Source organism: Coregonus lavaretus (assembly GCF_964263955.1).
Source record: "Coregonus lavaretus genome assembly, contig: HAP1_SCAFFOLD_646, whole genome shotgun sequence".
Classification (NCBI taxonomy): domain Eukaryota; kingdom Metazoa; phylum Chordata; class Actinopteri; order Salmoniformes; family Salmonidae; genus Coregonus; species Coregonus lavaretus.
The window spans coordinates 4,639-25,277 of record NW_028166774.1 but is presented as its reverse complement, the minus strand read 5'-3'; the positions used below and the strand labels follow the sequence as shown (position 1 = coordinate 25,277).

General features: G+C 43.3%; 1 protein-coding gene across 1 annotated transcript in view; it reads left to right on the top strand.

Annotated features, from left to right (window-relative positions):
* LOC311114317 (PDZ and LIM domain protein 7-like) overlaps window positions 1-1,814 on the top strand; it is a 101,503-nt gene extending 99,689 nt beyond the window's left edge. The window contains exons 13-14 of the mRNA XM_084189580.1: window positions 1,098-1,213; window positions 1,703-1,814. Of these exons, the coding sequence (XP_084045706.1) occupies window positions 1,098-1,213; window positions 1,703-1,789 (203 nt within the window). The 3' untranslated portion in view covers window positions 1,790-1,814. The remainder of the gene's footprint in view (window positions 1-1,097; window positions 1,214-1,702) is intronic.
* The last annotated feature ends 18,825 nt before the right edge of the window (window positions 1,815-20,639 follow it).

Genomic DNA, 20,639 nt, shown 5'->3' with positions numbered 1-20,639 from the left:
TCTCCTCCACCCCCCCTCTCCCTGTCTCTCCTCCACCCCCCCCTCTCCCTGTCTCTCCTCCACCCCCTCCCTCTCTCCCCTCCACCCCCCTCCCTCTCCCTGTCTCTCCTCCACCCCCCCTCCCTCTCTCCCCTCCACCCCCCTCCCTCTCTCTCCTCCACCCCCCTCCCTCTCTCTCTCCTCCACCCCCTCCCTCTCTCTCTCCTCCACCCCCCTCTCTCTCCTCCACCCCCCCCCTTTCCCTCTCCCTGTCTCTCCTCCACCCCCCCCTCTCTCTCCTCCACCCCCTCCCTTTCCCTCTCTCTCCTCCACCCCCCTCCCTCTCTCTCCTCCACCCCCCTCCCTCTCTCTCTCCTCCACCCCCTCCCTCTCTCTCTCCTCCACCCCCCTCTCTCTCTCCTCCACCCCCCCCTCTCTCTCCTCCACCCCCCCTTTCCCTCTCCCTGTCTCTCCTCCACCCCCCCCCTCTCTCTCCTCCACCCCCTCCCTTTCCCTCTCCCTGTCTCTCCTCCACCCCCCCTCTCTCTCCTCCACCCCCCTCCCTTTCCCTCTCTCTCCTCCACCCCACCCTCTCTCTCCTCCACCCCCCTCTCTCTCTCCTCCACCCCCCCCTGTCTCTCCTCCACCCCCCTCTTTCTCCTCCACCCCCCTCCCTTTCCCTGTCTCTCCTCCACCCCCCCATGTCTCTCCTCCACCCCCCTCCCTTGCCCTCTCTCTCCTCCACCCCCCTCTCTCTCTCCTCCACCCCCCCTCTCCCTGTCTCTCCTCCACCCCCCTCTCTCTCCTCCACCCCCCTCCCTTTCCCTCTCTCTCCTCCACACCCCCTCTCTCTCCTCCACCCCCCCCATGTCTCTCCTCCACCCCCCCCCTCTCCTCCACCCCCCTCCCTTTCCCTCTCTCTCCTCCACCCCCCCCTCTCCCTGTCTCTCCTCCACCCCCCCTCTCTCTCCTCCACCCCCCCTCCCTTTCCCTTTCTCTCCTCCACCCCTCCCCCTCCCTCTCTCTCCTCCACCCCCCTCCCTCTCCCCGTCTCTCCTCCACCCCCTTTCCCCCCCCCCCCCTCTCTCTCCCCCCCCCCCCTTTCTCTCTCCCTGTAGATTATGAGAAGATGTTTGGCACTAAGTGCCATGGCTGTGACTTTAAGATTGATGCTGGGGACCGCTTCCTAGAGGCTTTGGGATTCAGTTGGCACGACACCTGCTTCGTCTGCGCTGTAAGTCACTCTCCTGATTCACCAACCTACGGTGAGGGAAAAAAGTATTTGATCCCCTGCTGATTTTGTACGTTTGCCCACTGACAAAGACATGATCAGTCTATAATTTTAATGGTAGGTTTATTTGAACAGTGAGAGACAGAATAACAACAACAAAATCCAGAAAAATGCATGTCAAAAATGTTATAAATTGATTTGCATTTTAATGAGGGAAATAAGTATTTGACCCCCTCTCAATCAGAAAGATTTCTGGCTCCCAGGTGTCTTTTATACAGGTAACGAGCTGAGATTAGGAGCACACTCTTAAAGGGAGTCTCTCTCTCTGTGTGTCTCTCTGTGTGTCTCTCTCTCTGTCTCTGTCTCTGTCTCTCTCTCTCTCTCTCTGTCTCTCTCTCTGTCTCTCTCTCTGTCTCTCTCTCTCTGTCTCACTCTCTCTCTCTCTCTGTCTCACTCTCTCTCTCTCTGTCTCCCTCGCTCTCTCCATCACAGCTCTGCCAGATCAACCTCGAAGGGAAGACGTTCTACTCTAAGAAGGATAAGCCGTTGTGTAAAGGCCATGCCTTCGCTCCCGTCTGAGAGAGAGAGAGAGAGAGAGAGAGAGAGAGAGAGAGAGGTGCTTCAGAGGGGACAGGAACCCACCCCGTTCTCTGAACCCTGAAGACCCTGTACTCAGCAACACACAGCACCATATACTCTCCACTCCACTGCAAACCAGACAGCTCCAGCATCAGTGTTCAGATCCTCACTATCACTCAGCTACAGATGTGTTCAGATGTACCTTATCCCTCAACTTCTATCCCTCAACTCCTATCCCTCAACTCCTATCCCTCAACTCCTATCCCTCAACTTCTATCCCTCAACTTCTATCCCTCAACTTCTATCCCTCAACTCCTATCCCTCAACTCCTATCCCTCAACTCCTATCCCTCAACTTCTATCCCTCAACTTCTATCCCTCAACTTCCATCCCTCAACTTCCATCCCTCAACATCCATCCCTCAACATCCATCCCTCAACTTCCATCCCTCAACTCCTATCCCTCAACTTCCATCCCTCAACTTCCATCCCTCAACTTCCATCCCTCAACTTCCATCCCTCAACTTATATCCCTCAACTTATATCCCTCAACTCCTATCCCTCAACTCCTATCCCTCAACTTCCATCTCTCAACTTATATCCCTCAACTTATATCCCTCAACTTATATCCCTCAACTCCTATCCCTCAACTCCTATCCCTCAACTCCCATCCCTCAACTTCCATCCCTCAACTTCCATCCCTCAACTTCTATCCCTCAACTTCCATCCCTCAACTCCTATCCCTCAACTCCTATCCCTCAACTTTTCAAATGCGTCCTGTGCTGGCTCCCTCTACCGCTGTCAGCCATACTCACTTGTCTCTTAGTATAAGATCTAAAGGAATATGATGTCAACCTTTCAAACCATCTGCCAGTTTTTTCTACTTCAGGTTACTCTAGTATCATATTTAATGATATAACGAAGTGTTATTATTACAAACTGAGTCATTTCAACTCATTTCTGTCTCATTTATTACCAGTGGACCACTGGAATAATACCTCATTCTCTGTCTGGGATTGTGATGCTAACCACTGTTGTTGACAAGTCATTCTTTACTCCAAGTCAGTTCAACTGTGTTTGGGCCAATGCCTGTTAGTCCAGTAAAATATCACGCTTAGCCCCTTCTAATCTCAAGCTTGTTCATTTCACTTTAACTGTCTTTAACTGTCTTCAAAGTTGAACCAACCATTTAGTGTGTAATGTTACGGTAACTATCACTCCACTACCATCCTCATTTAAAGTACCTAGTCTCTGGTCCGTTCGGCCCTCCTCTTACTGCAGTACTTAAGGTAATGGAAGGGCCCCTTACTGCAGTACTTAAGGTAATAGAAGGGCACCCTTACTCCAGTACTTAAGGTAATAGAAGGGCACCCTTACTCCAGTACTTAAGGTAATGGAAGGGCCTCCTTACTCCAGTACTTAAGGTAATGGAAGGGCCTCCTTACTGCAGTACTTAAGGTAAAGGAAGGGCCCCCTTACTGCAGTACTTAAGGTAATGGAAGGGCACCCTTACTCCAGTATTTAAGGTAATGGAAGGGCCCCTTACTGCAGTACTTAAGGTAATGGAAGGGCACTCTTACTGCAATACTTAAGGTAATGGAAGGGCACCCTTACTACAGTACTTAAGGTAATGGAAGGGCCCCTTACTGCAGTACTTAAGGTAATGGAAGGGCACCCTTACTACAGTACTTAAGGTAATGGAAGGTTACCCTTACTGCAGTACTTAAGGTAATTGAAGGGAACCCTTACTCCAGTACTTAAGGTAAAGGAAGGGAACCCTTACTCCAGTACTTAAGGTAAAGGAAGGGCCCCCTTACTGCAGTACTTAAGGTAATGGGAGGGCCCCCTTACTGCAGTAATTAAGATAATAGGAACTCAGTCATGTGGAACTAGTTGCTGTACTTACTGTAATACACTCCAAATGGCACCCTATTCCTTATATAGTGCACTAATTTGTATGGGCTCTGGTCAAAAAGTAGTGCACTATAAAGGGAATAGGGTGTCCTTTGGGACGCATCCCATAATGCATTAGCACTAGTGACTATACACACTATAGAACACTCCACATTGACCCCAGAGACCCAGAACACATCACTTCACGTCAGCTATATTATTCATTGATTCATGAATAGTACATCATCAAAAGGATTAGCGTTTTGAAGCAGCGCTAATCAATGTATATGGAAATAAACTATGGCTTGTTAACAGAGCTGGGGGTCAAATCCAGTTTAACTGTGGAAATGAGCTGTAGCTCTTGAATGTAGAAAAATCTCATAGAACATTTCTGGAATATAATTGGATATGTTGAATTGGAATTGACCCCAACTGTGTGATGGGATTTGTAGTCATTGCGTTGTCCTGGGATTGACGTCAATCTACACAAGTGGCTGTATGTATTGGACCAAATACTGTATAATCTAGGGCTCTATTCAATCCGTATCATGGAAGTTCAGCGTTAGGAGCGTGATTGAAATTTAAATGTTCCCACGCTGGCGAAGACTGCATTCACGGTAAACGATGCATATGTCGGCTCAATCGCAAATTACCCTTACAAATCATAGCGCGCGATCTGTAACACTTCAGCGACACATTGAATAGAGCTCATGTCTCGCAAAATACCTTCAAGGACACTGAACAAAAATATAAACTCAACGTGCAACAATTTCAGTGATTTTACTTAGTTACAGTTCATATAAAGGAAATCAGTCAATTGAAATAAATTCATTAGGCCCTAATCTATGGATTTCACATGACTGGGCAGGGGCACAGCCATGGGTGGGCCTGGAAGGGCATAGGCCCACCCACATGGGAGCCAGGCCCAGCCAATCAGAATGAGTTTTTTCCCCACAAAAGGGCTTTATTAAAGACAAATACTCCTCAGTTTCATCAGCTGTCAGGGTGGATGGTCTCAGACGATCCCGCAGGTGAAGAAGCCGGATGTGGAGGTCCTGGGCTGGCATGGTTGGCTGGTTGGACTTACTGCCAAATTCTCTAAAACAATGTTGGAGGCGGCTTATGGTAGATAAATGAACATTGCATTTTCTGGCAACAGCTCTGGTGGACATTCACAATTAGCAAGCCAATTGCACGCTCCCTCAAAACTTGTGGCATTGTGTTGTGTGACAAAACTGCACATTTTAGAGTGGACTTTTATTGTCCCCAGCACAAGGTGCACCTGTGTAATGATCATGCTGTTTAATCTGCTTCTTTATATGCCACGGATGTCAGGTGGATGGATTATCTTGGCAAAGGAGAAATGCTCACTAACAGGGATGTAAACAAATTTGTGCACAACATTTGAGAGAAATACGTTTTTTTGTGCGTATGGAAAATTTCTGGGATCATTTCAGCTCATGAAACATGGGGACCAACACTTTACACGTTGCGTTTATATTTTTGTTCAGTGTAGTTATTTGATGGGTGTGTTTGAAACCAAATGATTGTGTAATGTACTATGTTCGCTGACTATTGAGATTAGTTCCCTTCTGATATGAACCCAATCCTACTTTTGTACACATGATACCATGAAGTCAACATCTGCTCCAAGAACAATAGGATTGTAATAATAGAATAATTAAAAATATATATATTTTACTATTTGTTTGTATTAAAGTATCGTATACCAAGTGCCTTTTCAAGCTTTGCATTGATCTTTACAATAATACTTACATTCGAAAATGAAAAACTGCTGTATTCATGTGTACATGCAAGAGATGTTTTTAGCTAAATAATTGATATCCTTGATAGAGGAGCTGTATTGTGTGTTAGAACCAGTTAATCAATAAAAAAATGTCTGCATTCTTCCATAGTATCTTTTCATTCTGTCTTTGTCTGACTGTTATCCATGAATCCAGTATTAGTTTCATGTCAAAAAATGACCTAACCCTCAAATACAAATCCACCCTCAGCACCTACTTACAGTTGCCCTAAAAGGCAAAGTAACTTTCAAACTGGTCCTTAGGGCCACCGTACCTACTCCCTAGACATAGTCTCCCCTCCCCCTTAGGGCCACCGTAACTTTATAAATACCTACTCCCTAGCCACTACCCCGAGCCAGGGTCTCCACTTTTATAGGTATACAAATGTGACAAGATTTTGGAGTGAGCTATGCTATCTGACTCACTAACTTTAATGCAACCTTGTCCCTGACGACTCCTATCAGTTCCGCTACTCTAGCTCTCAGCAGGTTGTCAAGCCAGAGATGTTCTTCAGAGGGCAACGTCAAGCATCTACCGCTATACATTTTGAATCACCGCAATGACATGAAGACACACAGGCAAGCCAAGGGATACATCTCAAATGGCACCCTATTCCCTACGTAGTGCACTACTTTTGGCCAGACCCCCATAGGGCGCTAGTCAAAAGTAGTGCGCTATAAAGGGAATGAGGTGTCATTGGGGACGCATCCCCAGGGTCTTCTGCTTGACTACAAGCACTGAAAGTAAACGATTCAGTCGTTGTTTTAACAATATATAATTTATTTACATGGATTTCAGGTTGAAGTACTATACATACCTTTCTGAAATGTCATCGTTAGATATATACATAAGGCCAAGTAAACATTGAAACACTTAGAAACCATCATCATCATCATCATCATCGTCTGAAAACTTTACAGAAAAACCTCCCTTCCACCTCAGCTCAAAGTTTTTTGACAACAATTTACACTTTGTATACAAAACATTAAGGACACCTAGAATGACCAGGTGAATCCAGGTGAAAGCTATGATCCTGTATTGATGTCACTTGTTAAATCCACCTCAATCAGTGTAGATGAAGGGGAGGAGACCGGTTAAAGAAGGATTTTTAAGCCTTGAGACAATTGAGACATGGATTGTGTATGTGTGCCATTCTGAGGGTGAACGGGCAAGACTCAATATTAGGAAGGCGTTCCGAATGTTTGGTATACTCAGTGACAATGAAGAGAAAAAGTTTAAAAACAGAAAAATGAATTTTAGAATTGCATAAGCGCTGTGTTGCGTGAGATAAATACAGCATTTTTTAACTTGCAGAAAGGCAAGGAACATTGAATCAAGGAAAGAAATAGAAAAACATTCACAGGTACAGAAGTCGATTATTTTCTGTTCAAAAAGGAAATTGAATTCAGTCAGAGTAAAAACGTCAAGAACGCACGCACACATTCTTGACACTGAATAACAATGAATGAAGCTGAGGAAATGGACAGTGCGTGAAAGGTATCAGTTATTCCATCTAAGCAGAGACTAACCCCTCTTGGTAAAGCGTCCATGTCATTTAAGAAACTGTCAAACTGAGAGAGAAGAAATGCTTTGTGAGGGAAATGGCATTTGTCATCCATTATGGAAGCTAGTGATGATTGTGTCAGACAAAGGCCGCGTCCCAAATTGCACCCTATTCCCTAGGTAGTGTATATGTTGGCCCTGGTCAAAGGTAGTGCACTACATAGGGAATAGGGTGCCATTTGGGACACCTGCCAAGTTAGATGTTATCTGTAGTGAGTGGGTGGGTGGGAGCCCTTGGGTCCAATGTCCCCCTGGGGTTGGTGAGATACTCGGCTGTTATGTGCCTTAGAAAGCACATCACGGTTCATCACGGAAAGGGTGATAACTACTACTCACTCACACGCAGACACACACTCATAATCTCACTACAGAACTGCCACGGATCATCTTATGTGGTGTTTAGTATACCTAGTTAACACAGTGGATTGTCCAGGCAGGTCACACGTGATACAAGTCAGTATTCAACGTCCATCCCATGTCTGAGGACATCTTGAGATGATGTGGAAAAATCGTCCCCACTAGGGGCAACTGTGAGCGCTGTTAGCTTCAAGTAGGTTTCAGTTTCGCCAGGTTGTTGTCTTTGCTATTTTTGTTTTAAGCCTATTCCAAATCTTAACCCTTACCTTAACCATTCAGAGTTAATGCCTAACCTCAAGATTTCGGATTTAATGCCTAAACCTAACCCTAACCTTAAAAATTTGGAGTTAATGCCTAAACCTAACCTTAAACAATTTGAAATTTGACGTTTGGAACAAATTCGAAATTTGACGTTTGAGAAACATGGATGAACGTCTAATTCTGATGTGAGACTGAGAGCTTGTAGGGATTGTGTGTGTTGTAGTATTGGTGTTCTGTCTCCAGTAGTTACCAGTGTAGCGGTATTGGTGTTCTGTCTCCAGTAGTTACCAGTGTAGCGGTATTGGTGTTCTGTCTCCAGTAGTTACCAGTGTAGCGGTATTGGTGTTCTGTCTCCAGTAGTTACCAGTGTAGCGGTATTGGTGTTCTGTCTCCAGTAGTTACCAGTGTAGCGGTATTGGTGTTCTGTCTCCAGTAGTTACCAGTGTAGCGGTATTGGTGTTCTGTCTCCAGTAGTTACCAGTGTAGCGGTATTGGTGTTCTGTCTCCAGTAGTTACCAGTGTAGCGGTATTGGTGTTCTGTCTCCAGTAGTTACCAGTGTAGCGGTATTGGTGTTCTGTCTCCAGTAGTTACCAGTGTAGCGGTATTGGTGTTCTGTCTCCAGTAGTTACCAGTGTAGCGGTATTGGTGTTCTGTCTCCAGTAGTTACCAGTGTAGCGGTATTGGTGTTCTGTCTCCAGTAGTTACCAGTGTAGCGGTATTGGTGTTCTGTCTCCAGTAGTTACCAGTGTAGCGGTATTGGTGTTCTGTCTCCAGTAGTTACCAGTGTAGCGGTATTGGTGTTCTGTCTCCAGTAGTTACCAGTGTAGCGGTATTGGTGTTCTGTCTCCAGTAGTTACCAGTGTAGCGGTATTGGTGTTCTGTCTCCAGTAGTTACCAGTGTAGCGGTATTGGTGTTCTGTCTCCAGTAGTTACCAGTGTAGCGGTATTGGTGTTCTGTCTCCAGTAGTTACCAGTGTAGCGGTATTGGTGTTCTGTCTCCAGTAGTTACCAGTGTAGCGGTATTGGTGTTCTGTCTCCAGTAGTTACCAGTGTAGCGGTATTGGTGTTCTGTCTCCAGTAGTTACCAGTGTAGCGGTATTGGTGTTCTGTCTCCAGTAGTTACCAGTGTAGCGGTATTGGTGTTCTGTCTCCAGTAGTTACCAGTGTAGCGGTATTGGTGTTCTGTCTCCAGTAGTTACCAGTGTAGCGGTATTGGTGTTCTGTCTCCAGTAGTTACCAGTGTAGCGGTATTGGTGTTCTGTCTCCAGTAGTTACCAGTGTAGCGGTATTGGTGTTCTGTCTCCAGTAGTTACCAGTGTAGCGGTATTGGTGTTCTGTCTCCAGTAGTTACCAGTGTAGCGGTATTGGTGTTCTGTCTCCAGTAGTTACCAGTGTAGTGGTATTGGTGTTCTGTCTCCAGTAGTTACCAGTGTAGCGGTATTGGTGTTCTGTCTCCAGTAGTTACCAGTGTAGTGGTATTGGTGTTCTGTCTCCAGTAGTTACCAGTGTAGCGTTATTGGTGTTCTGTCTCCAGTAGTTACCAGTGTAGCGGTATTGGTGTTCTGTCTCCAGTAGTTACCAGTGTAGCGGTAGGCAAACACGTTACAGAGTTATACTTTGACAAATGTTACGCCAGTTTGTTTAAAATGTTTTTAACTTGTCTTTTTTTGGCTCCATATTAAAATATAATGTACATTTCTATACAAAGTAGTGATATAATAAACTTTTGTATTACTGGTAAAACAAATAGTATGAAAAAACGCTTTTAGAACAACAACACAATTGGGAAGGCAAGGAAATTATAAAACTATTTGTTTTGATGTAATTAGCATTATAGGAACAAAGTAAGAGGAAAACTGATGTATGTGGTAATTCACTGACAATATGGGGTGTGTCCCAAATGGCACCCTATTCCCTATATAGTGCACTACTTTTGACCAGATCCCTATGGGTGCCCTGGTCTTAAGTAGTGCACTAAATAGAGACTAGGGTGCCATTTGGAACAGAACTACGGTCATTCACTAATGTTGTTCAGAAGATGAAGCGGCCTCAAATGGTATTCATAAAACTTTGGTTACCAATTCTGCTGACAAACAGTATGTAAAGCTTTAGAAAAGTATTTACATATTATACTGAACAAAAATATAAATGCAACATATAAAAGGGTTGGTCCCATGTTTTATGAGCTGAAATAAAAGTTCCCAGAAATGTTCCATACACACAAAAAGTGTATTTCTCTCAACTTAGTTTACGTCCCTGTTAGTGAGCATTTCTCCTTTGCCAAGATAATCCCTCCACCTGACAGGTGTGGCATATCAAGAAGCTGATTAAACAGCATGATCATTACACAGGTGCACCTTGTGCTGAGGACAGTAAAAGGCCACTCTAAAATGTGCATATATTATTTTTTCTCCCCAATTTCGATCTTGTCTCATCGCTGCAACTCCCCAACGGGCTCAGGAGGCGAAGGTCGAGTCATGCGTCATCCGAAAAATTACCCGCCAAACCGCGCTTCTTAAAACCCGCCCACTTAACCCGGAAACCAGCCACACCAATGTGTCGGAGGAAACACTGTTCACCTGACGACCGAGGTCAGCCTGCAGGTGCCCGGCCTGCCACAAGGAGTCGCTAGAGCGCGATAAGCCAAGTGAAGCCCCCCCACGGCCAAACCCTCCCCTAACCCGGACGACGCTGGGCCAATTGTGCTCCGCCGTATGGGACTCCCGATCACGGCCGGTTGTGATACAGCAGACAGCCCGGGTCTGTAGTGACGCCTCTAGCACTGCGATGCAGTGCCTTAGACCGCTGCGCCACTCGGGAGGCCCTAAAATGTGCAGTTTTGTCACACAACACAATGCCACAGATGTTTCAAGTTTTGAGGGAGCGTGCAATTGGTATGCGGACTGCAGGAATGTCCAACAGAGCTGTTGCCATAGAATTGAATGTTCATTTCTCTACCATAAGCCGCCTCCAACATCGATATAGAGAATTTGGCAGTACAGCCAACCGGCCTCACAACCGCAGACCACGTGTAACCACGCCAGCCCAGGACCTCCACATCTGGCTTCTTCACCTGCGGGACCGTCTGACGAGAGGGAAGGGGGGTGCTGAGGAGTATTTCTGTCTGTAATAAAGCCCTTTTGTGGGGAAAACCCATTCTGATTGGCTGGGCCTGGCTCCCCTGTGGGTGGAACTGGCTCCCAAGTGGGTGGGCCTATGCCCTCCCAGGCCCACCCATGGTTTCGCCCCTGCCCAGTCCATAGATTAGGGCCTAATGAATTTATTTCAATTGACTGATTTCATTCTATGAACTGTAACTCAGTAAAATCTTTGAAATTGTTGCATGTTGCGTTTATAGTTTTGTTCAGTCTACATTATGATGAAGTAGCTATTCCCACGTAATGGAAAACAAAGGGCTTATTCCTCCATGGTGTTACTAGTAGACTAGTAGACTAGTTATGTTGTGAAAGAGCGTGAAGCATCAACAGCAGGAACAATGGACAGAGCAGTCTGTTTGGACTATGTTCCGTAATAATATATTGAACAGAAAATGTCCTTGACCTGGGTTGTTATGGTTCGTTTGAAAGAGGGAGTTTTAGCGAGACTCACAGAACTGCAAACGAGAAAGAATGCCAGCGTTCAGAAAAACTTGGATACGTCATGACCGTTGTTATTCTAGGTAAAGAGCTATCACATACTCTCAATGCCATTGTGTCCACAAGAAAATAAAAATAAAACGTAAATATACATTCCAGGTAAAACTGACTGGCCATCATGAAAGCACTAGCGAGTCTTTGAGAGGAGTCTTTCACAGGTCAAAGAAAGGAGCAGATCGTGAAGGGTGAGCGGGAGGCAGGAACTGAAAGGAATGATGACTGTAATTGAAGGGACGGAGGGGGCTCTCTCTCTCTTTCAACACGACCCTGAATCTGAGGACTATGTCTGTGTCTCAAACGGCACCCTATTTCACTTTATAGTTCACAACTTTTGACAAAGGCCCATAGGGGACTCCACCACCATACCACTGGGAAAGCACCACTTTGTAAATTAAATTGTTATTATTTTAATAAATGCTTGATTCGTTGGACGTCAACAAAGCTTAAGATAGTAAATAGTGCCTAGTTGGTTTCATGGGCAGTGTACCTGCCTCATCTGTTTTGCTGTTGCTGTGTTTTCTGTTGACAGTAAATAGTCTATAGCTGTGTATTCTGTTGACAGTAAATAGTCTATAGCTGTGTATTCTGTTGACAGTAAATAGTCTATAGCTGTGTATTCTGTTGACAGTAAATAGTATATAGCTGTGTATTCTGTAGACAGTAAATAGTTTATAGCTGTGTATTCTGTTGACAGTTAATAGTCTATAGCTGTGTATTCTGTTGACAGTAAATAGTCTATAGCTGTGTATTCTATTGACAGTAAATAGTCTATAGCTGTGTATTCTGTTGACAGTAAATTGTCTATAGCTGTGTATTCTGTTGACAGTAAATAGTCTATAGCTGTGTATTCTATTGACAGTAAATAGTCTATAGCTGTGTATTCTGTTGACAGTAAATTGTCTATAGCTGTGTATTCTGTTGACAGTAATTAGTCTATAGCTGTGTATTCTGTTGACAGTAAATAGTCTATAGCTGTGTATTCTGTTGACAGTAAATAGTCTATAGCTGTGTATTCTGTTGACAGTAAATAGTCTATAGCTGTGTATTCTGTTGACAGTAAATAGTCTATATCTGTGTATTCTTTTGACAGTAAATAGTATGTAGCTGTGTATTCTGTTGACAGTAAATAGTCTATAGCTGTGTATTCTGTTGACAGTAAATAGTCTATAGCTGTGTATTCTGTTGACAGTAAATAGTCTATAGCTGTGTATTCTGTAGACAGCAAATAGTCTATAGCTGTGTATTCTGTTGACAGTAAATAGTCTATAGCTGTGTATTCTATTGACAGTAAATAGTCTATAGCTGTGTATTCTGTTGACAGTAAATAGTTTATAGCTGTGTATTCTGTTGACAGTTAATAGTCTATAGCTGTGTATTCTGTTGACAGTAAATAGTATATAGCTGTGTATTCTGTTGACAGTAATTAGTCTATAGCTGTGTATTCTGTTGACAGTAAATTGTCTATAGCTGTGTATTCTGTTGACAGTAAATAGTATATAGCTGTGTTTTCTGTTGACAGTAAATAGTCTATAGCTGTGTATTCTGTTGACAGTAAATAGTCTATAGCTGTGTACTCTGTGGAAAGTTAATAGTCTATAGCTGTGTATTCTGTTGACAGTAAATAGTATATAGCTGTGTTTTCTGTTGACAATAAATAGTCTATAGCTGTGTATTCTGTTGACAGTAAATTGTCTATAGCTGTGTACTCTGTTGACAGTTAATAGTCTATAGCTGTGTTTTCTGTTGACAGTAAATAGTCTATAGCTGTGTATTCTGTTGACAGTAAATAGTCTATAGCTGTGTACTCTGTGGAAAGTTAATAGTCTATAGCTGTGTATTCTGTTGACAGTAAATAGTATATAGCTGTGTTTTCTGTTGACAATAAATAGTCTATAGCTGTGTATTCTGTTGACAGTAAATTGTCTATAGCTGTGTACTCTGTTGACAGTTAATAGTCTATAGCTGTGTTTTCTGTTGACAGTAAATAGTATATAGCTGTGTATTATGTTGACAGATAATAGTCTATAGCTGTGTATTCTGTTGACAGTAAATAGTCTATAGCTGTGTATTCTGTTGACAGTTAATAGTCTATATCTGTGTATTCTGTTGACAGTTAATAGTCTATAGCTGTGTATTCTGTTGACAGTAAATAGTCTATAGCTGTGTATTCTGTTGACAGTAAATAGTCTATAGCTGTGTATTCTGTTGACAGTAAATAGTCTATAGCTGTGTATTCTGTTGACAGTAAATAGTCTATATCTGTGTATTCTTTTGACAGTAAATAGTATGTAGCTGTGTATTCTGTTGACAGTAAATAGTCTATAGCTGTGTATTCTGTTGACATTAAATAGTCTATAGCTGTGTATTCTGTTGACAGTAAATAGTATATCGCTGTGTATTCTGTTGACAGTAAATATTGTTTATAGCTGTGTAGTCTGTTGACAGTAAATAGTCTATAGCTGTGTATTCTGTTGACAGTAAATATTCTATAGCTGTGTATTCTGTCGACAGTAAATAGTCTATAGCTGTGTATTCTGTTGACAGTAAATAGTCTATAGCTGTGTACTCTGTTGACAGTTAATAGTCTATAGCTGTGTTTTCTGTTGACAGTAAATAGTATATAGCTGTGTATTATGTTGACAGATAATAGTCTATAGCTGTGTATTCTGTTGACAGTAAATAGTCTATAGCTGTGTATTCTGTTGACAGTTAATAGTCTATATCTGTGTATTCTGTTGACAGTAAATAGTATATAGCTGTGTATTCTGTTGACAGTTAATAGTCTATAGCTGTGTATTCTGTTGACAGTTAATAGTCTATATCTGTGTATTCTGTTGACAGTAAATAGTATATAGCTGTGTATTCTGTTGACAGTTAATAGTCTATAGCTGTGTATTCTGTTGACAGTTAATAGTCTATATCTGTGTATTCTGTTGACAGTAAATAGTATATAGCTGTGTATTCTGTTGACAGTTAATAGTCTATAGCTGTGTATTCTGTTGACAGTAAATAGTCTATAGCTGTGTATTCTGTTGACAGTAAATAGTCTATAGCTGTGTATTCTGTTGAAAGTAAATAGTTTATAGCTGTGTATTCTGTTGACAGTAAATAGTCTATAGCTGTGTATTCTGTTGACAGTAAATAGTCTATATCTGTGTATTCTTTTGACAGTAAATAGTATGTAGCTGTGTATTCTGTTGACAGTAAATAGTCTATAGCTGTGTATTCTGTTGACATTAAATAGTCTATAGCTGTGTATTCTGTTGACAGTAAATAGTATATCGCTGTGTATTCTGTTGACAGTAAATATTGTTTATAGCTGTGTTTTCTGTTGACAGTAAATAGTCTATAGCTGTGTATTCTGTTGACAGTAAATAGTCTATATCTGTGTATTCTGTTGACAGTAAATAGTCTATAGCTGTGTATTCTGTTGACAGTAAATAGTATATAGCTGTGTATTCTGTTGACAGTAAATAGTCTATAGCTGTTTATTCTGTTGACAGTAAATAGTATATAGCTGTGTATTCTGTTGACAGTAAATAGTCTATAGCTGTGTATTCTTGATTTCATGGTTAGACTATCTGCCTCATTTGTTGTGCTGTTGTGGAAAAGTGTTGTTGGTAAAGTGGTACACTCACAGAGGAGGAAAAGTGTTGTTGGGAAAGTGGTAAACTCACAGAGGAGGTGCAGTATTATCAGTAATCCTCTCTGACTCTCTCCAAGGTGTTAACAGGGCATAGGAGACAGGTGACCTGTGTCACACTCAGAGAATGAGAATTCCTCGCCCACCACCACACAACATTATGAATTATGAAAACACTAGGCTGCATAAGTAACTATCCGTTTCAGTGAAAGTTATTTGGGAAATTATAATTAGTTGTCAGATTCTCTGCCAGCAGTTCTTTCTGTTAAATTACTCACCATGGAGGACAAAGGATCTCTTCTGAACGTCCCTTCTGGTTAAAATGCTGCTTCAACAACTCTGAACGTCCCTTCAGGTTAAAATGCTGCTTCAACAACTCTGAACGTCCCTTCTGGTTAAAATGCTGCTTCAACAACTCTGAACGTCCCTTCTGGTTAAAATGCTGCTTCAACAACTCTGAACGTCCCTTCTGGTTAAAATGCTGCTTCAACAACTCTGAACGTCCCTTCTGGTTAAAATGCTGCTTCAACAACTCTGAACGTCCCTTCTGGTTAAAATGCTGCTTCAACAACTCTGAACGTCCCTTCTGATTAAAATGCTGCTTCAACAACTCTGAACGACCCTTCTGGTTAAAATGCTGCTTCAACAACTCTGAACGTCCCTTCTGATTAAAATGCTGCTTCAACAACTCTGAACGTCCCTTCTGGTTAAAATGCTGCTTCAACAACTCTGAACGTCCCTTCTGATTAAAATGCTGCTTCAACAACTCTGAACGTCCCTTCTGGTTAAAATGCTGCTTCAACAACTCTGAATGTCCCTTCTGGTTAAAGAGAGAGAGAGAGAGAGAGCGAGAGAGAGAGCGAGAGAGAGAGAGAGAGAGAGAGAGAGACAGAGAGAGAGAGAGAGAGAGAGAGAGAGAGAGAGAGAGAGAGAGAGAGAGAGAGAGAGAGAGAGAGAGAGAGAGCGAGAGAGAGAGAGAGAGAGAGAGAATGCCCCTTGGCCCTATCGCACCTTAAGAAACTGAGGAATTTGATAAATACGAAATCTCACCATGATACATTTGGTACTATTACATTTGAAGCAAAAAAAGGAACATCTACATTAGGTCTTGAGCCTATAGCAGGGTTCTTCAATTCCGGTCCTGGAGGGCCGAAACACCTCTGTTTTTCATCCTCTCCTTCTAATCAGGGGCTAAATTCAGACCTGGGACACCAGGTGAGTGCAATTAACTACCAGGTAGAAATAAAAAAACAGAAGCGTTTCGGCCCTCCAGGACCGGAATTGAAGAACCCTGTCATAGACCCTAGTGATAACCTTGTGTTTTCCTTCACAATATGGTCGAGCCAGTTGCAGAAATAAATCTACCTCTGCTGTTTGACCACACATTGGTAAGAGAGTGGCAAAACAGTTCAATTTCTCTGGGGGGGGTTTAGATGAGATATTGAACGTGATCGTGTTTGTCTCTGACTAACATAAGCAGAAACGATCCAACTTGACGTTGTCCTTTCGTGATGGATAATATGATTATTTTGCATATTGCTACTTTGTGGCCAAGTATGGCCCATGTGTTGTAAATGCTTGTCGGTCATCTGATCCTAAGTCTCTTGGATATAAGGTTCAACCTTTTGATGGCTACTGACCTTGACTTAAACAACATAAAGAGGTCTTTGTACACCTGTCTGCCATAGTGGTATACCATACCGTGTACCAGATGTCCTCTACAGTCCTGTGGCATAGTAGCTCTGGACCAGGATTCAATCCGTTCATGTTTTGTCGACTACGCGCCTTTTAAAGGCAAAACCAATCGAGCCGACATCTGCAGCGTTTTACCCTTGGATGTGATCTCCGCAAAATGTGGGCACATTGCCTTTAAAATATGCATTGTCGACAGCACTACACGGGTTGAATCCCTGCCTTACTTTGACAAAAAGCACTTCACCCAGAAACAACCTCACAGGACCAGCTCACTCCCAGGTCCTGCTTTCTCCAGACATCCGGGTTCTGAATGGAGACATGGGAGGATAGATAGATCTAACATAACATACATGAACCCTGTTCCCAAATCCTGGTTCTGTTTAGCTCCTCTTTTCTCATCGAGGAGAGGAGGGAGAGGGAGTGTTCTTCTCTTCTCTTCTCTCTTGTGTCTGTAAATTCTACCCTGTTCAAGTCCTCTCCCTCTTTAGGGGACCAATCTCAAATGGCACCCTAATACCTAGGTAGTCCCCTACTTTGGTGCACTATCTAGGGAATAGGGTGCATAATTGGGACAGAGCCATGGCTAGCAGTCTCCGTCTGAGACCAGGAAGATCATAGCTTCCTGCTTGCCGATGTCGGCCATGACGGTGGCCAGCTGGTTCAGGTTTTCCACTGTGGAAGTGTTGGGCCTCCCACAGGTCCAGAATCACACTGGTTGGACTCGCCTTGGATGCAAAGAAACTCATGTGCCTGGAGAGGAGGAGAGGAGGAGGAGAGGAGAGGAGAGGAGAGGAGAGGAGAGGAGAGGAGAGGAGAGGAGAGGAGAGGAGAGGAGAGGAGAGGAGAGAGAAGAGAAGAGAAGAGAAGAGAAGAGAAGAGAAGAGAAGAGAAGAGAAGAGAAGAGAAGAGAGGAGAGGAGAGGAGAGGAGAGGAGAGGAGAGGAGAGGAGAGGAGAGGAGAGGAGAGGAGAGGAGAGGAGAGGAGAGGAGAGGAGAGGAGAGGAGAGGAGAGGAGAGAGATTATTTTTCATTATTTATTTGATATCTCGTAAAGTTCATTTATCCAGTCATGTTGTCTCTGTGTTGTTTCTTGTCCTTGTTGACGTGTCCTTCCCCCAATACTGCACTGTAAAGTGCAGTCATCAAGTTACTGACGTACTCTGTGTTCCTCTGCATCCTTACTATACTATACTATACTATACTATACTATACTATACTATACTATACTATACTATACTATACTATACTATACTATACTATACACTATACCACACTATACTATACTATACTACACCATACTACACACTATACTACACTATACTACACTATACTACACTATACTACACTATAATACACTATACTACACTATACTACACTATACCACACTATACCACACTATACCACACTATACTACACCATACTACACACTATACTACACTATACTACACTATACTATACACTATACTACACTATAATACACTATACTACACTATGCTACACTATACCACACTATACTACACTATACTACACACTATACTACACTATACTACACTATATAATACACTATAATACACTATACTACACACCATACTACACTATACTACACTGTAATACACTATACTACAATATACTACACTATAATACACTATACTACACTATACACTATACTACACTATACTACATACTATGCTACACTATACCACACTATAATACACTATAATACAATATACTACACACTATACTACACTATACTACACTATACTACACTATACTACACTATACTATACTATAATACACTCTACTACACGCTATACTATATTACACTACACACTATACTACACTATACTACACTATACTACACTATATTATACTACACTATACTACACTATAGTATACTACACTATCCTACACTATAGTATACTACACTATACTACACTATAGTATACTACACTATACTACACTATACTACACTAAATACTGTACTACACTACACACTATACTACATTACACTACACTATATTATCCTACACTACACTGTACTATACTATACTTAAGCAATAAGGCCCGAGGGGGTGTGGTATATGGCCAATATACCACGGCTAAGGGCTGTTCTTAAGCACGACGCAACGCGGAGTACCTGGACACAGCCCTTAACCGTGGTATAATGGTCATATATCACAAACCCCCGAGGTGCCTTATTGCTATTATAAACTGGTTACCAACGTAATTAGAGCAGTGAAAAGAAATGTTTTGTCATACCCATGGTATACGGCCTGATATACCATGGCTTTCAGCCAATCAGCATTCAGGCTCAAACCACCCAGTTTATAATATAGTATACTTCTGCAAGCACAACAATATACATCAAGCCATTCCTTTTAGAAGTCATATCCCTTCCCCTTCAGCAGTTAGGATCCCCTTTTTGCATTTGATTATAAAAATGTCCAACATAAATCACACATAAAACCTTTAATAAATCCAATAAAGAACGTTCACATTTAAAGTAGGAAATGACCTTTTCCACTTCCAGGCCTTAACCTTTCACATCAAACCCAACCAATCAATAGACCTAAATGCAATGACCCCTGTCCTTCCTCACATGTTGCTTGCATCCCAAATGGCACCCCTATTCCCTATATAGTGCAAAGAGCCCTAAGGGCCTCCGGTCAGAAGTAGTGCACTATATAGGGAATAGGGTGCCATTTGAGACGCAGTCCTTCAGCTCAGTAGAATATGTGATGTGGAGGATGACAGCTGAGGTATCTGGAGTGGCTCGTTCCATGTATTGCCCTTTTTCTGATCCTCCTACTGTCTGGGGATTTAAGTGTTGTTGTGTACATTTTACATTTTATTCATTTAGCAGACGCTCTTATCCAGCAGACGCTCTTACAGTTAGTGAGTGCATACATTATTATTTTTATTTTTCATACTGGCCCCCCCGTGGGAAACGAACCCACAACCCTGGCGTTGCAAACGCCATGCTCTACCAACTGAGCTACATCCCTGCCGGCCATTCCCTTCCCCTACCCTGGACGACGCTGGGCCAATTGTGCGCCGTCCCATGGGTCTCCCAGTCGCGGCCGGCTACGACAGAGCCTGGATTCGAACCAGGATCTCTAGTGGCACAGCTAGCACTGCGATGCAGGGTGTACCACATCAAGGTGAGGGGAGAACTAGCCTAGAGGTCGGGGGTAGAGGGTTGGGGGTCGGGGTGTGAGGAGAGGTTGAGGGTAGAGGGTTGGGGGTCGGGGTGTGAGGAGAGGTTGAGGGTAGAGGGTTGGGGGTCGGGGTGTGAGGAGAGGTTGAGGGTAGAGGGTTGGGGGTCGGGGTGTGAGGAGAGGTTGAGGGTAGAGGGTTGGGGGTCGGGGTGTGAGGAGAGGTTGAGGGTAGAGGGTTGGGGGTCGGGGTGTGAGGAGAGGTTGAGGGTAGAGGAAGGTCAGCAAGCCTGTCAGTCCTTCAGCTTCACCACGGTTGGATAGGGAGCACAGCTGGACCTTTGTAATTCTTCACTCTCTCCTGCTAACCTACTGCAGTGAAAATCACTTTAATGGAATGACAAAGCGTTCAGACAATTTTCCAGGCTTATTTTCAGCGAGGGTGTGTGTGTGTGTGTGTGTGTGTGTGTGTGTGTGTGTGTGTGTGTGTGTGTGTGTGTGTGTGTGTGTGTGTGTGTGTGTGTGTGTGTGTGTGTGTGTGTGTGTGTGTGTGTGTGTGTGTGTGTGTGTGTGTGTGGACATCAAACAGACAGTCAGGCAGGTGGGAGAAGGTACTGTATTGTATTCTACAGGAACAGATCACCTCACCATCCCAGCCGACATACAGGGCCACAGCTAACAGAACCAGCCTTTCATACCACACTGTTCTGTATAGTAGGGAGAACCAGCCTTTCATACCACACTGTTCTGTATAGTAGGGAGAACCAGCCTTTCATACCACACTGTTCTGTATAGTAGGGAGAACCAGCCTTTCATACCACACT